This window comes from Myotis myotis, unplaced genomic scaffold, assembly GCF_014108235.1.
Source record: "Myotis myotis isolate mMyoMyo1 unplaced genomic scaffold, mMyoMyo1.p scaffold_m19_p_17, whole genome shotgun sequence".
NCBI classification, from domain to species: Eukaryota; Metazoa; Chordata; class Mammalia; order Chiroptera; family Vespertilionidae; genus Myotis; species Myotis myotis.
Genome location: NW_023416321.1, coordinates 34,009,349 through 34,025,050, shown reverse-complemented (window position 1 = coordinate 34,025,050; position 15,702 = coordinate 34,009,349). Strand labels below are relative to the sequence as shown.

Genomic DNA, 15,702 nt, shown 5'->3' with positions numbered 1-15,702 from the left:
CGGCGCGGTGACGTCATCGCGCGCCGCGGGCGCACTTTCGTGACGCAGCCCCCCGGCGCCGGGGAAGATGGCGATCCTGGTGAAGGGCGTGGGATGGGCCCCGCGGCCGTTGCTGCCGGTGGTCCAGGCTTGGGACCTCGACGCCCGGCGCTGGGTCCGGGCGCTGCGGCGGAGCCCCGTGAAAGTGCTGTTTCCGTCCGGAGAGGTGGTGGACCGGAAGCCCGGCCCCGGGAAGCGGCCCCGGAAGGCGGCAGCCGAGGCCAGTCCCCACGTGCAGCGACCGCAACAGGCGCCTCAGGAGCCCCCAGCCCAGACGCCCAGCACCTGGGAAGAGTCGGGGCTTCGCTACGATAAGGCCTTCCCCGGGGACAAAAGGCTGAGGTGACGTGTTCCTAAACCGCGTGGACGCAGTGCCCCGTCTCCCTTCCCGCCTCCCAGCGGGCCTGACCCTCTCTCCTCCGGCGGAGGACCCGCTCCAGCACCACCCGCTGGCTTTGGTCACGCACGGAGGGCAGCGCGGGCCTCCTGTCCGTTAGGACGAGGCGTACCTCCGAGTCGGGAATGCATGCTCATTGCCAGTCTCTGTGTTTCCGCCCCCAGCAGCGTGATGACGGTCGTCAAGTCCAGGACATTCCGGGAAAAGCAAGGGAAGATCCTGCTGGAAGGCCGCCGGCTGATCGCGGACGCCCTCAAGGCCGGCGCTGTGCCCAAAATGTTCTTCTTCAGCCGCCTGGACTACCTGAAGGAGCTGCCCGCCGATAAGCTGAAGGGGGTCCGCCTCGTTAAGGTGAAGTTTGAGGATATCAAGGAATGGTCCGACCTAGTAACACCGCAAGGAATCATGGGTCAGTGGCTGCGCGGTGTGTCACCAGCAGTAGAGGCCTGGGGTGGTTCGTTCATGCTTGTCTCGGGGGAACACATTTTATTGAAACCAGATTCAAAGTGTTACTGAAGATGCCCAGAAAAATAGAGTTCTCCCATCTTCTAGAAATCGTGCATCTTCTAGTATCGTTAGTGGAAAGTGAAGCCATCATCATTTGTATTACGGCTCTTTATTCCTCACACATTTTTTTTTTTTTAGGACATTTCTTCAACCTTTAATGTCCAACTAAAACTTAGGGAAACGTTTGCCAAAAGATTTAGCCACCCATTTCCACAAAACCCCTGCCCGTGTGCTGATAGCTGTCGTTGACTCCCTTGTTCTAGAAGCAGGACTGAGCGCCAATGGACTGCCCAGTTTAGCCCACGGAACAGGAGGCCTTGTCTCCCTTTGCTTGAATCTAACGTAAGGTTTTATGTAGCTGTGACGTCGTTGATAGGGCAGGTACAGGGATGTACGAGTAGGTGTTCTTGGTGTGAATAAACTGCAAGGGCTTGTGGGGAGGGCGGGCAGTATCAGTTACCGTGAACAGTGCGCACACGCCATTTACTCGTTTCACTTAGAAGGGAGTTTTTCCCAGGGAAATGTTTAGACCTGTGCACAGAGAGGCGTACAGGGATGTTTACTGCCGGGTTGTTCATAATAGGGGAAATTGAAAAATATCCTCAATGTCAGCCCGTTGAAGATTTAAATAAACGTAGTACATTCAAGTTACAAAACAAGAAGCAGCACTTAAAAGAAAAAGATAGCTCCAAATGTATTGACTTGGTAAGTTCTCAAAGACGCGTTAGAGACTTAGGTAAGTAGATTACAGGATAATACTGAGTATGATTTATTTTGTAAAAGAATAAAAGCACCTCTGTGTGGGTAGATGTGCACATATGTAGGTAGCTGCATGGAACAAGTTCTGAAAGTATACAGTACACTTCCAGATTGAAAGCACTTATGCGGGGGATCACTGGTAGGACTTCCTCTTTGAATTTTTTCAACCAGAATGTATTCAAGTAATTAAGAATATAGGTAGTGAGAAATAAAAGTCTAATTATTCCCCATGTCTACATTAGACAAGTGAACTTCCTGTTTTGTTTCCTCAGGGATTTTTGCCAAACCTGATCATGTTAAGATGACATTCCCAGCGACTCAGCTTCTCCATTCCCTGCCCTTATTGTTGATTTGTGACAATCTCCGAGACCCTGGGAACCTGGGGACGATTCTGAGATCTGCTGCTGGGGCAGGTTGCAGCAAAGTATTACTCACCAAAGGTAAGAGCGCTTGTGACTGGATGGCCATTTGTCAGTGAGCTGGCTCTGGGCAGACATGCCTGGATTTGAATCTTGGGTCTGCTCCTCATTAGCTACATGTCTGAGTGAAATTCTGAGTGTCAGTTTCCTCCTCGATAATGTGGGTATGAAAACAGAATCTACATGGAAGGTAGGATCAAGTTTTGAGGATCAAGTGACATAATGCACAGACAGTACTTGGCATTGTACCTGGCACATAGCAATTCAGTATATGTTGATTATCTTTTAAAATTATTTTGACACCTGCTAAGTTATTAAAGAAAAAACTTAAAATCAGTCAGGGAAAGAAGTAGATGCTAGTTTTAATTTTTGATTTCAAGTCCTTTATTTAATGATCTTGAGTTTTCAAATTGTTGGGTATATGAGACCATTCTAATTCTTTGACATTCTGAATCCTGTGAAAGGAAATTATTTCAACAGAGTGCGATTATGAAATTGTGATACATTTCCCTTAGCCTCAGAAGTCAAACACCCCACAACACAAATTAGCCTCGTTACATTTTTTTCCTGTCTCCTCATTAGAAATGGGGATTAGTAAGTTTGGTTCTAAACAGACTTGCCTAACAGTTGGGACAAGCCTAAAATGCCTATTACAACTTAGGGGAGGGTGGGAAGGAGAGGATCATTCATCAGAAATACTCAAGTTACCTTTCAGTGTAAACTAAAATTGGTACCCATTGCTGAGACTTGCCTAAATTCCTCTTTTAACTTTTCCCCCAGTCACACGTTGGAGTGCATTTCTCTGCCAGTGAGGGCTGGGTGCTTGGGCTCCATCATCAGTACCCACTTACCTGCCCCATTGGTGAGAGCTCTGAGAGTAGGTGTGGTTTTGGAAATGTTCCTATATAACCCAAGTGATGTTTTCACAATGGTGCTGGGGGCTGTGTATGAGTGGTAGGAAGAGGAGGGAACACTTGGTGTGGTGCACAGTATTGAGGACATGTGGATGGAGGAAATCTCATCTTGCCCTGTACTCCCCCACCAAATAGAGGGGTCACACTAGATGGCTCTCCTCATGAATCTGGGCCCCTTTTTAAAATAACTTGTAGTGAGGAGACTTGTGCTAATGAGGAGGATGGTAGGTTTGTGGTGCCCTGGTCCTGCTGTCTGTTCCAGCACATGGTCCTAGGAAAGGTGAAGTATCTGCCAGTGCATAGAAGTTGTTGGGCTGAGCACGTGCCCGTACGTAAGAGAGTAGGTGGTTTAGCCTTCTTGTTGTAAGAGCAGGTGTGTATGTGAAGGACCAGGCTGTTGCCTTGGCTCTCCCTGGATTACTGTAATTGCCTCCAATCTGATTTCTCCATCTCTAGCATCTTCCCTGCTCCAATCAGATTCAGCATTGAAGCCAAATGACTCTAAAACATAAACCAGATTCTGTCACTATTCTCTTTAAAATCCTTCAATGTCATTTGTCTTCTGGATAAAATCCTGAGCTCATACCATGTGCCTTTAAATTGGTCCTTACCTGCCTCCTGTCTTATCTCCCACCACACCTACCCATTAGTTTCCTAACCCACCTTACTTACAGTGTTTGGGCTGTGGCACTCTTCCCCCTTCTGTAGCTTTGACCTCTCCCTGGGCCTTTCTTTCTCCGACAAGATCCTCCTATCGTTCAAGATCCAGCTCAGTGTCATGTCTCTGGGGTGTTTTTCCTGGTAGTCCTTTGTGCTAGGGTTTTTCTGTTAGTTACCCTTTGCATGCTGCTTCTGTATCATGAGCTCGCTGAGGTGGGGGGCTTTAAATGCTCTTGCATCTCCCATACAATGTCTGGCAGGTGTGAATGTTGAAGGGATGAATAAAGTCTGTTTGGGCACTAGCCGGAATTCCTCCTACAGTCCCATTGCTGGATAGTGCCATATCGGGGAGGCAGCGGTGCCAGCTATCAAGAACCTACAGTAGGAGATTTTTTGCTTTATCTCCTGATCCAGAATTAATCTAGTGGACTTGAAAGTCCCCTCGTCTGGAAAGGTTTGTAATCTTAATTAGATCCTCTTTTATTTTCTAGGCTGTGTGGATCCCTGGGAGCCCAAAGTGCTGCGGGCAGGTATGGGTGCGCATTTCCAGGTGCCCATCATCAACAACCTGGACTGGGAAACAGTGCCCAAGTACTTGCCCGACGATACCCGGGTCTACGTGGCAGACAACTGTGGCCTTTATACCCAGGCCCAGAAATCTAATAAAGCCAGTGACCATGGCTGGATCTGTGACCAACAACTCTCAAAGATTCACAAGTATGAGGAAGAGGAGGAGGAGGATCTAGAAACTGGAGCCAGCAAAGACTGGCTCCCTGAACTTGAGGTCCAGAGTTACGACTTGGACTGGACAGAGGCCCCAGCAGCAGTGGTCATAGGTGGGGAGACGCATGGCCTGAGCTTGGAGTCCCTGCAGTTGGCTGAGAGCACCGGGGGCAGGAGGCTGCTGATCCCTGTAGTGCCTGGTGTGGACAGCCTGAACTCGGCCATGGCTGCCAGCATCCTCCTTTTTGAAGGGAGAAGACAACTGCGGCTCAGGGCGGAACACTTGAGCAGGGACAGGAGTTAGTTATCCCTGAGAGGGGACGTGGAAGTCATCCTTGGTTTGAGGCTGTCTCTAGCTCTCCTACATTAGGCTGGCAGAGTTGGTCATTATGGCTTCCCAACAGCGAGGCATAAAATTGTTGGGTGGTTATTAAAAAATAGAAATTTCCTTGAATTTTTGCTTATTCTTAAAAATAACAAAGGTCAAGATTCTTCCCGAGATCTCCCATTCCCCTCACACGCCAATTTTTTACATATGTGTGAAGGCTACAGGCGATGGCATTCAATAGCCAGCTGTCCTTTCCAGCTGGCTGTGTCAGTCTGCAATTTGTTCAGGCCCTGGCTTAAACAGCCATTGTGTATGTAGAACACGACTCTCCCACTTCTGGTGATACAGCTGGTAGAAGCAGCGTAGTTCAAGTGGCATTAGACCTTCTTAGCACCTCTGCAGATAATCTTTTTAAGGGCTCTGTTCAGAAAAGGAGGAAGCAGTTTTAAAATCTTCAGCTTAGTCTGCACCCGTTGGGAAAGCTGTACCCCCTTTTACTTGCTTCCTGCTGTTACGTAACTTTTGGTTAAATGTACTGACTGGAGTTACTTACATTCATCCCCTCTCCTGCATAGAGGAACAGAACTTAGGAAAGTGCCAGCATTCCTGATTGCTGTGCAGACGAGGGCTTCTGTGAGGGGAGAGAAGCTGAGGTTCTGAGGATAAGAGCCAGGGACCCTTGGGCCCATAACACTAGCTCTTCTGTCAAACCCCCAGCAGACAGTGACTGACTAGGTCCTCGCCACGTGCCAGCTGGGTGTAACCAGGAATAGGCAAATGCAGGTGGTGGTTGCTATGCTTTAAGTCACTGCGGAACTGAAGGGTGTGACCTATCTCAGTCAGTGCTTTTGTGACCACAGAGGATGTGGTTGGAGTTGACACCACCAGAGCAGTGTGGTTTATTGCATCCCTTCTGCACAGTGGCTCCTACAATGGTTAGGGTTCCTTGAGAGCCCTTCAGCTGCTCCTTCCAGGGAGGCTGAGTTGCTGGCATTCCCAAGAGGCACCGAGATCTTCCTTTGCCTTTGGCTTTCCCAGGTCCCTGGTTAAACTTCCTTTCAAGAGAACCAAGAGTCTGACTCATGCCCTAGGTGGCAGGGGAGATTGCTTTGGCATGTTTGAGGGGAGGAGTTTTTGCAGGAACAATCTGGTTGGTTCTCTCCAAGGCTTATCAGAACTTTTGTTCCTGGTGCCACGCTCTGGTCTGCCTGGCCTGCCTAGGGCCCCCCCACCCCCAAATGTCCAATGCAAGTGGCCCACAGATTAAGACCACCAACTTTTAGAAAGTGGAGGAGCCCACAAAGCCTGGGGCTCAGTCTGCCAGCCTCACAGCCACAGTGCCCAGCACTAACTCTGGGAGGCGCCCAGAAAACTGCCACCCCTCTGTTGACATTTGGTCTCAGCACCTGGGAAAAAGTGCTAAAGAAAGTCACTAAAGGGAGGCCCAGGCCTAGTGTTAAACCAGTCTGTAATTTCTGTCCCTGGGTTATGCTTCCTGCTGATTTTTGTTACAAAATAAAAATGAAAGAAACGCTATACCTTGTCCTTGTTCAGAAAAACAGTAATCCCAAGCCTATTTTATCCTGGGTGTAAGATGGAAATGAAATTTACAGCACTTTCACTTTGTGGCCAATGGCTTATACACCATGCCTAGTGATTGCCTTTTGTGTTTTTGTGGGTATAATATCAGAGGGGAGGGCACATTTTCCTTTCTTTAAAATGACTATAGGGGAAGCAAGTGAAGTTCTTGTTTGCTGAGTAATATTGGAAAATCGCTATCTTGAAGTCTCAATTTTGAGGCCAACACCTGCTCTGCCACCATTTCCCCAGGAAATAATAATAACTACTGAGCAGGATCTGACAAGCAAAACACTGCTTGGCTGAAAGGTGTCAGAAGGTTGGCCAAGCTTACCCCTCCCCTCGCCTTTGTGTTTGGGCAGTTGTAATACGATTCTGCCACAAGGTGGCAGCCATACCTCAAAACCATTCCCAACCGGCCGGGAGGCTTTTTCCTGGATTTAAGTTAAGAGAGGATGGAGTATTTAAATGCTCCACCATGAAGCGTTTTGCAAGCCACTGTGCTCAGGGAAGTTGGAGATTCATCCATACTGTCATTCTCCTGGCAGAATTTGAAGTATAGGAGCTCAGTGGACCCAAAACTAAGGAGAAAAATACATAAAAATGAGAAGTGGACACAGCAAAACGAAACTGGCACCTCACCCCGCCCCCTTGAATAGAACTTCTGAGAAAGCAGCTTCAGGCAAACACTGGGATCCCCAGGCCATACTGGGAACCACTGCCTCGCCCTTGGCTTGGAGCTTCTGGGCAGGGAGAGCCCCCCCCTCAAACCTGTTTCCTTCTCCCAATCACAGCTGCTCTCCCAAGTGAAGGCCCAGAGGATGAACAGACCTAGGGACTGGTTCCCCCTGGGACCTACCTCTTGCCCCAGGGGTAACAGCAACACCAGATGTCATCACCATCCAAGCTGAGCAGCATTTAGCTCCACTTTTGTTGTTCTGCCACCAAAGACCCCATAAGCAGTGCTCAGCCAGGGTCCCATGGGCAGTGCTGAAAACGCCTGGCTGCCCTGCTGGGCCCAGGGCTCCCCTCTTGGCCAAGCCACCTCTGCCCTCCTGCAGCTTTTACATATTTTGGGGCCGGGGGGGGGGGGGTAGACACACTCTTGTAGACACCTTAAACTTGAAGATCTTATTTTTGTCTTTTCATCAATCAATACACAAAGGTAATAAGCTAGCAGCCAGGTTACTGTGTGATCCGGACGACCGCTCTGGCGGAGGCAGTCTCTCACTAGGTAGCCCTGCTGCATTGGAGCAGCTGAGAGAGCAGCTGCAAGCCGAGCTCTGCAAACAGCCGAGCTTAGGAAGCCAGGCTGCTGAAGGCCACATATGTCGGAAAAACCTGAACACATGACAAACAGCATCAGTTCTGTTCTCACTGCGTTTGTTTTGTAGGGAAGCGCTGCTTTTTTAAATTGAAGCTTCGTAGTTGGTGAGGACCATCACTAAAGCTGCTGCTTCCTCAAAATGCAAGAAGGGAACAAAGGCTGGGGAGGTGGCCTGGCTGCAGCAGGGTCTGGCTTCCAAGCCTCCCTCTCACCACTCACCAACTGATTGCAACAGGCACAGTGGCTCGTGATTGGCCGGGCACTCCCAGAGCCTCTGATGTCCACAGGAGATGTGTTTTCTGGTCCTGAGATCCTGTCTCCTGTTGAATCCTAGTTCTAGCCCATTGTGGGTGACCTATTGGTGTGAGGCACCGGCACCAGACTTGCGGCTGTCTCTGAGCGTCCCACCGGCCTGCTGCCTGGGGACAGAGGCTTTGGCACATTATTGAACGGAAACCTAACAGCCCCTCAGAACACTCCTACTCAAATTTAACAACACACTTCCTGGCTTGGGAAGTACTCCAAACACCAAGGGGGCGAGACATATTTATGTCTTGAAAATGAAGCACATTTACGTCATGCTTTCCCATGCAAGGGGTGTGTAGAACATCCTAATACCTATTTTCCCCAGTAGGAGAAACCCTGGCCATAACGCAGGCCCCATATAAAAATTTCCCTACATACAAGCCTTTTGTTGCCTGGGAAATATTTCACCCTTTGCACATGCACCATTCGCACCAATAATGGAGCTAATAAACAACAGCCATTTGTCCCCAAAGAGTTTTCCTTTGAGCGGCCTGCCTGAAGGACAGCAGGGGATGTTCTTCCCGTTTGTACCCGCAGAGAGGGAAAGGGGCTGAGTGCTCACGTCAGGCCCACTTGAGAGGGAACTGGAAAGCTCCTGAGCCTGGGCCTCTGACCGTCCTTGTTTCACAAAGAGGCACCCTGAGGAAAGCTGCAGAGGGCGCGGCTGAGCCCCCCTACAATCTGTCCTTGGGTGGCATCCCGGTCCTACGGGGCAAGCACGGGCCTGTCCACACTAACCAGGGCAAACGACAGAGCAGAATGTGCGCGTGCCCGTGCCTGCAGGACCAGAGGGGCATGGACCAGACACTCACTCAGCGCCCCCCCCCCCCCCCCCATCCAGCGCTGTAATTCAAGTGTACCGCCTTTCGCACGCCCACACGCACACGTGTGGCTTTCTTCTCAGGTGACAGAGCAACAGCTTATTAGACCCGGCAGATCTGTCCCTGGACCATATCCTAGTCTTTACATCATTGCAGAATTCTTTCTGCTGCCCTGCAAAAAGGCAGCAGGAGGAGAGAACAGCTTTTCGGTGTCTTTAATTAGGCAACAGGAAAAAACAAAGTCTGGCTGAAAATTACCACTTGAAGCTTGGCTGATGCCAAAAAAGCAGTACTGGCTCCCAGGGCTCGGGTACGTGAGCGCCACTGATTTCAAGTGTGTGAGTGTGTGTGTGTGTGTGTGTGTGTGTGTGTGTACGGGTGTGGGGGGGTGGGGGGTGGGGGAGAGGAGGGAGACAAAGGAAGCTGGTGTTCAGTCACCCTCTGGCATCTGCAACTGCCCATTGTAATACCAATCTAGAAGAAGCAGATCTTTATTGTTGGGGACAGATTTAAAAAAACAAACAAAAAAACACACACCCTCATTTCTGCTGTGAAAACGGATAGAATCGAATCTGGAAGTCATTGTGGTGAGCACAATCTGGAACCCGGGGGTGGCATTTTTACAACCGCCATCCTGCCTCAAGCTGCAGGGCCTGGTTTCCTTAGCTGCTGTCAGAAACCCCTGAATACGCGACAGCTGGTGTTTTAACCTGCTTCCAATTAGCGACAAGAATTTTAAGGTATTTTGGAGGTGCTTAGTGGAAATTAAGAAGCCACCCACTTCGTCTGTACCAATAACCTTTAAGATCGCTTGCACTATCAAGACAGGGATGTTTCACTGTCTTGCTCCCCCAGTATTGCCCCCCAAAGTCGCCATTCTATAACCCTAACGCACCATTTTAGTGTAGCTTCACACCGATCTTAACCTGCACCCCCTCTCTAAAGGGGATTCTGGCGCCAAGGAGCTAGTTGACTTTAGTGGCAAGTAGTTCAGTCAGCCCTGTACGGGACATAGGACCACAGATGACCTATTTTTTTCTGCTGCAATGACTCACAGGGACTCTTCACTGGACTTTGTTCCTTCCACCCCAGAAGATAAGTAGCTGCTACGAGACCACCTTCCTCCCAAGGTCATCACGATACAGGGTACGGACAGAAATCTTACCCATCTTCCTAAGGAGGTGAAACTCAACTTGTCCCTACCCCCATCCCACCCCCCAAGGGAGACACTGACAGGGTTCCCAGAGAAACCCCAGCCCTAAGACAGAGCGAGGTGTGAGGATCTCCAACTACTGCCTCATCCATCGCAGGGAGACACGGGCCGGATTCCTTGTGTTTCCCAACCTGGACTTCTCCAGCTTCAGAGCATCTGCTCCCCTACAGGGAGGGAATGAGCACACATGTCCACAGGGATGTCTACTCTGAGAATCCACCACCTGCAAAGGCGAGTCAAACCAAGAGAGATGGCGGCCAGGCCTCCAGCAGGGAGCGGCCTCTAGTGCTCTAATCCGAACGAGCTTTCCGGCTTCTGGAGGATTTGACAGATGACCACGTTGGGTCTCGGGGTTCTCGACAATTCTGAAACGTAGCCACCAGGTGTCCAGTGAACATTGAGAGGCTCTCCTATGTCCCATCCCCCTGCCCACCTCCTACAAGCACAGCACCACAAGCAAAAAGATGTTTGTTATTAAGGACAGGAATGGCCGAGTGGTTGGTAACGTCCAGAGATGCCTGCTTTATTGCTTACTAGGTGATTGCATTTCAGGCTGGTGACATCGAGTAACAGTCTTGTTACCAACTAATTTTGTACCTCTGAACTACAAATCAACAATCCAAATTCGGCAAGGAGCAGTGGCGTTACAGCTAACTGGGGGCTGGGTTTTCCAAATCCATGGTCTTGGCTGGCAGAGTGCCATGAGTGGGGCCACGGGGAAGGTCTGGGATTGCTTTAAGGACTCTGACATCTGGTTGAAAGAGGCTAAAACCCTGCAAGTCCCCAGGCAAACCCTCCGTCACAAATCCCAAGAACACAGATGTTATTCTCCTTTTAGTGGTCAGTTCAGCCCAAATAAGGAGCCGACTACCAGGGTCTAGCCAAGTGGGTCCAAGACCTGCTCTTCATCGCCATGTCCTCTGCCCTCACTCCCACCCTCGGCACAGCTCTTCCTGCAGGTTCTTAGGGGAAAGCAATGCTTCTGGTAATCTGTCTCCTTTTAGTTCTGCTTTGAAAAGAAAAGGGAATGACAGGGGTAACCAGAGGTGGGCATGGGCACCTCAACAGAGCTCCGTGGTCCCAGGCCCAGAGCCGGGCTGAGTCAGCGGTCTGCACTGGGAGGTGGTGCTCCTCTAAGAACCAGGGCCAAGTGCATCTCCTTGGGAAGAAGTCCAAGGGGGAAGGATTTATTAACAAAATTCCAAGCTAGTGGGGGCTGTTCATATGAGAAGGCAGAAACTTAGAGAAGGTCAAGATCAAGGAAGAAAGATAAGGAAGGAATGAGAGCTCTTCTCCCATGGTAGGAGCCCAATCAAATGAAGCAATTACTACATGAATCATGACTGTAGCTATTTTTTTTTTCTTCTCACCAGAAAAGAACACAAGCTTCCTTTGAGATCCGAGATCAATTGCCCAAGAACCAACGGACAAGCTAGTTTTCCCTAGACCGAGACAGTCATCTAGAAAGGCTTTCTCACCAGAAGCTCTCAGCTAAGGCCTGACGAGGCGGTGGCCCTGTCCCTGCCCCACCTGTGCCACTGAACTGTGTGAGCCAGAGCACCGCGCGCTGTCCCCGCAGGCTCACTCGGTGGAACACCTGGTGACAGGGAGTGACGCAGCCCCAGCCCTGGCCGGGTTACGGCAACCCTGCGAATCCCAAGCAGCGTCTCCAAACATGGTGGTTCTTCTGCTGCTGAGAGGATGCGCACCCAGGGTGCTGGCTGAGGAGTTAATGCAGAAAACAAGGCACCACAGAGAGGTTGGACACTTGGGTTGTGTGATTCAGGACACGCTGGGAAAGTCCATGGGCGGAGGGAAGGAAGGGGGAGAGGAGGAGGAGGAGAAGACTGAGTTTTAAATAATGTCTCCCAAGGCCAGAGCCCCACTAGATGGGCTCTGGTTTGAGCTTTTCTGCTAGGAAGTCATTCACAAAGGCCTCCACAATGGCAGGGGTGATCTCCTCCACGTCCATCACGTACTTGGCCCGGGCTGACATGTCCAGGATGGTGAGCAAGGGGGCGGCCTCGGGCAGGTTAGTGTAGTCTCGCAGGGAGTCGGTCATGTCATCCTGGAAGTCACCAGAAGGGAGAGACAACCCGTAAGTTTTCGAGAGAGTGGAAAGTCCCCTGGGCCCAGGTTCCCCAGGTGGCGTGGGACGGACCCACTCCATCATCACCCTGAAGAGCGGGCCTCCTCCATGGAAGACGGGCTCTCAGAGTGCGGAGCAGCGGGCCCTGCCCTGCCTTGCAGAGGGGGAGGCTGGTTCCGAAAATTCTCTCTGCATCACCCCAAGCCCCCAGGCGAGTCTTCTTTATTAGCACGAAAGCCTCTGTTTTGAAAAAAAAAAAAAATATGCGATGTCCTTTGATTACTTGCTTTTGCAGTCAACTCCCAATCATTTGCGGCCCCACTGTGCCGAGGCCGATCTGGGCTCCAGACCAGCCTGTGCTTCAGGGGGCAGGCATCGCAGAACCACGTGGCAAGACAGGGCTACAGAGATACTACTGACGTTGACACAAGCTGCTGTACTTATCTGAGCAGGAAGCTGACCCTTTCCCACACATTCCCAGGGACTGTCCAGGAGAATTTTCCTGACATCAGATGCAGCCTTATTAGGTATAAAGACAAACACAGAAATCCAAAGACCAGGAGACAGACTCGCAAGGTAACCATCTGGAACTCCCTTTCACGCTGCCGACCCTCATTTGGCAGGTAACAGCAAACGGACCCTACGGACCCATCCCGCGGCGGTCTCACTATACAATGTACAGTCTAGTATTCTACACGGAGGGAAAGACCGGAGTCTCCCTGCCGAGAAAGGGCGTGGGGTATCCCTGGCCTTATGCTGGTGAGCATGAGGCATGAAACTTACAGCTCACCGGTGTCTGAGACCAAAAGACTTCCTCCCTCAAAGGGCACACCTTTAGGGAGATTATTGGTAACCATCTCTTCCCCCAACCCCAGAATTGTTCGGTGACTCAGCATCTCTGGCCCCCCACGTGAGTAACTGAACAATCTTCATGATTAACAGAGAGATACCTGGAAACTGCTGAACATAGATTCCCATTGCCTCCCCTCCCCAGAGAGATGACTTTTAATGATTATTAAGGCTTCAGAAGGGATGGCTTTTGCCTGCCCGAGTGGACAGGATGGAGACAAACAAGGGGTCCCCCTTAGCCGTGGTTGGAATGTGAGAGGCCGGAATCCTGAGCTCAGAGGTGCTCGGTCAACGCCGGATGTCCCAGCGCCCTGTGCCCATCCTCCTTCCATGCTGCCTTGCTTCCGAGCATGCAGACAGAAACTGGACCAAGGGAGGTGCCGAGGCCAGGAGCTCAGGTGAAACGCACAGGAAGGACGGGGCGGCCAGGTAGGGAACTAGAGCAGTGGATGACCAAGCCCCTCTGTCCAGCTCTCTGGTCCCAGCACCCTTCCCTCGTGGGCCAGTCCACCTGCTGGGCCACAAGGACAAAGGAGCAGGGCACTGCTTCTGACGTCACACCAACCTCACACTCACTTCTCTGTCTGCTACCTACTTAATGTGTGACTCTGGCCAGTCACTTCCCTGAGCCCAGGTCTCCTGCCCTGTAAAATGGATTTAATACCAGGTCACACGGGGCTGGGTGAGGCGTGAGAGCAGCCGGCACCCAGCCCAGCCGGCCAGACCGGAGCAACTCACTCTCTCCGAGCCTCACCCTCCTCATCTGTGAAGCAGCAATGATTATATCGAGCCAGAGAGGGGGGACAAATGGGACCGAACAGGGGAAGCACTTGGCTTGGTGCCTGGTATGTAGAAAACCCACAAAATGTCCCCTTTCAGACACATTTCTACAGCAGCTCCTGGAGCCCTCCAGCCCCACCCCCACCAGCCCAGCCCTTTCTGCTCTACACCCATCTTTTCCCTCGGAGCCGTCTGGACAGGGTCAGAGTTTAATGAAATTCGGAGCAGCCTGCATTTGTGCTTTGTGTGGAGTGGGCTCGTGTAGCCCCAAGGCAGGGCCTGTGAACCTGCTTTGTCCCCTCCACCCCACAGCCTAGCAGGGGAACTTCAGCTGCCAGCAAGGGCCCAGCAGGGCTTAGCAGGGGAGGCTATTGAGGGGGTGATGAATGGGTGCTGGTTCAGGGTGTCTGGCCACTGCTGCCTCTCCTGGGATCCAAATACAGCCTGAAAAAAGCATGGGCTCTGACCAACTGGGGGTACCGATGGGCGGAAGGAGGCCCCGGGGCTTCAAAAAGTGTCTGTTAATAACCGGCGGGTGGCCGGTGCCCGGCTGGATTGGGGAGGCGGCGGAGCATGTGCAGAGATGGCTCCTGAGGAGGGGAACCAAGGTAGGGCGCCTACGCTGACCCCATCTTGCAGACTCCCAGCCTGCAGGGCGGAGCCTCCTGTATCTCAGGAGGAGGCAGGCGCCTGCTGGAGGTGGCCAGTGAAGGGCCCTGCCTTCTCACCCTGTAGAAAGTCCTCTGCTCCGTCCAGCCCAACTTCATGAGACAGGCCTTGAGAGAGGGGGATGTGGGCAGTTTCCAACCTAGCACCCTCCCTGGCTGGCTGGGACTTCAGGTCAGAGCGTGGCCCCCCGGCGGGATCCCTGTCCTGGGAAAAGCTCACTGGAGGGCTGGTGAGGCGGGGCTGACCTAGCAGACACTCTGTAAAGCAGCAAGGGCCTGGTTCCGACCCAGCCCCAAGGGAGGGAGTGTGGACCGGGATCTTGGTGGCTGCAGAGAGGGCTCTGCCCTGGGAGGGCTCCCTGCAGCTCAGAGGCCGCTGAGCGAGGGAGAAGGAAGGAGGAGGCAGCCAGGCGGGGAGGTGGTTTTCCACGACACACCTTTTTACGCCTCACCTGTCTGTGAGCTCGTCCACAAGTACCGGCACCCCAGACCCCAGGGTCCCCTTCATCATCCCCCAAAGCCCATCACTCAAGTTCCAAGGTCGGCCCCTGGTCTGGCCCAGGCGGCACTCACCTCCCCCGCCACGAAGAACAGGAGCGGCGCCTCCTCCTCTTTGGCTTTGTACTTGGCGATGATCTTCTCAGCTATGGGCTGGATCAGCTGCTTGGCCGCCTCGGACTCCCCATCATCCTCAGAATCTGTGATGGGGCGAGAAAGACATGGAGCACAGGGCTTGTCAGGAGTGGTGCCCCCTGAGGCCGCCTGCATCCAGGGCTGGACCGCCCCCCTGGGCAGCCCCTGAGTGGGCGCGATTCCCTGGGGACACAGGCCTTGCCTCCTGTGCAGGAAGGAGGCCTCCTGCTCACACTGTGCCCTCCTGCACTGCGCTCCCAGGAACAACTCACCTCACTGAGTAGCACTAATGCCCCAAGCAAAGGTGATACGTTCCACTCAGTTCTTCACAAACCCAGCTTGGGAGCTAAGCTTCCCCTAAGCCAGGACTGGAGGTCCCCGGTAGAGTCTCTCTCATTCACAGAATGAGATGCCGGGACTTGGATCACTGACTTCCTAATGAAAATGGCAGAGGTGGTGGTGGTGGGTGGGGCTGTGGTCTGGCCAGCGGCTTTGGTGGCCCCGGGGAGGCAGAGCTAACAGCCCGGCTCGCCTGGGAGGGGACAGGCTGCTGCTTGGAGACCACCCAGCGAGGCTCCCCAGAGCCCCCTGTGGGGCATCCCTTGCCTCCAAGATCAGCCACACACTGGGGCCCCGGGCTCACTCCCGCTGAACCCTGTAACTGAGAACAACAGTGACATCCCGAGTTGCAG

At 52.3% G+C, this 15,702-nt stretch overlaps 2 protein-coding genes across 5 annotated transcripts in view; one reads left to right on the top strand and one right to left on the bottom strand.

Moving 5' to 3' along the window:
• The first annotated feature begins 25 nt into the window (after positions 1 to 25).
• MRM3 (mitochondrial rRNA methyltransferase 3) lies at positions 26 to 6,282 on the top strand. Of its 3 annotated transcripts, none has more exons than XM_036340919.1 (4): positions 26 to 381; positions 604 to 845; positions 1,975 to 2,142; positions 4,187 to 6,282. In XM_036340919.1, the coding sequence occupies exons 1-4, from the start codon at positions 68 to 70 to the stop codon at positions 4,720 to 4,722; spliced, it is 1,260 nt and encodes a 419-aa protein (XP_036196812.1). In that variant the 5' UTR covers positions 26 to 67; the 3' UTR covers positions 4,723 to 6,282. The 3 variants fall into 3 exon arrangements, with proteins under 3 accessions (XP_036196812.1, XP_036196811.1, XP_036196813.1); XM_036340918.1 differs by having other exon boundaries at positions 601 to 845; XM_036340920.1 differs by having other exon boundaries at positions 239 to 787.
• Positions 6,283 to 9,251: 2,969 nt separating this feature from the next.
• The window catches only part of NXN (nucleoredoxin), a 149,238-nt gene continuing 142,787 nt past the window's right edge, over positions 9,252 to 15,702 (bottom strand). For both annotated transcript variants that reach the window (XM_036340917.1, XM_036340915.1), the window contains 2 exons: positions 14,951 to 15,075; positions 9,252 to 12,059 (listed from right to left, as the gene is read on the bottom strand). In XM_036340917.1, the coding sequence (XP_036196810.1) occupies positions 11,877 to 12,059; positions 14,951 to 15,075 (308 nt within the window). In that variant the 3' untranslated portion in view covers positions 9,252 to 11,876. The remainder of the gene's footprint in view (positions 12,060 to 14,950; positions 15,076 to 15,702) is intronic.

What these genes read in the sequence shown, in the direction of transcription:
- MRM3 (XM_036340918.1), top strand. Translation starts at nt 68, where the DNA reads ATGGCGATCCTGGTGAAGGGCGTGGGATGGGCCCCGCGGCCGTTGCTG. An exon ending in AACACCGCAAGGAATCATGG is followed by an intron (nt 846 to 1,974) that starts GTCAGTGGCTGC and finishes TTGTTTCCTCAG; the next exon opens with GGATTTTTGCCAAACCTGAT. An exon ending in CAAAGTATTACTCACCAAAG is followed by an intron (nt 2,143 to 4,186) that starts GTAAGAGCGCTT and finishes TTTATTTTCTAG; the next exon opens with GCTGTGTGGATCCCTGGGAG.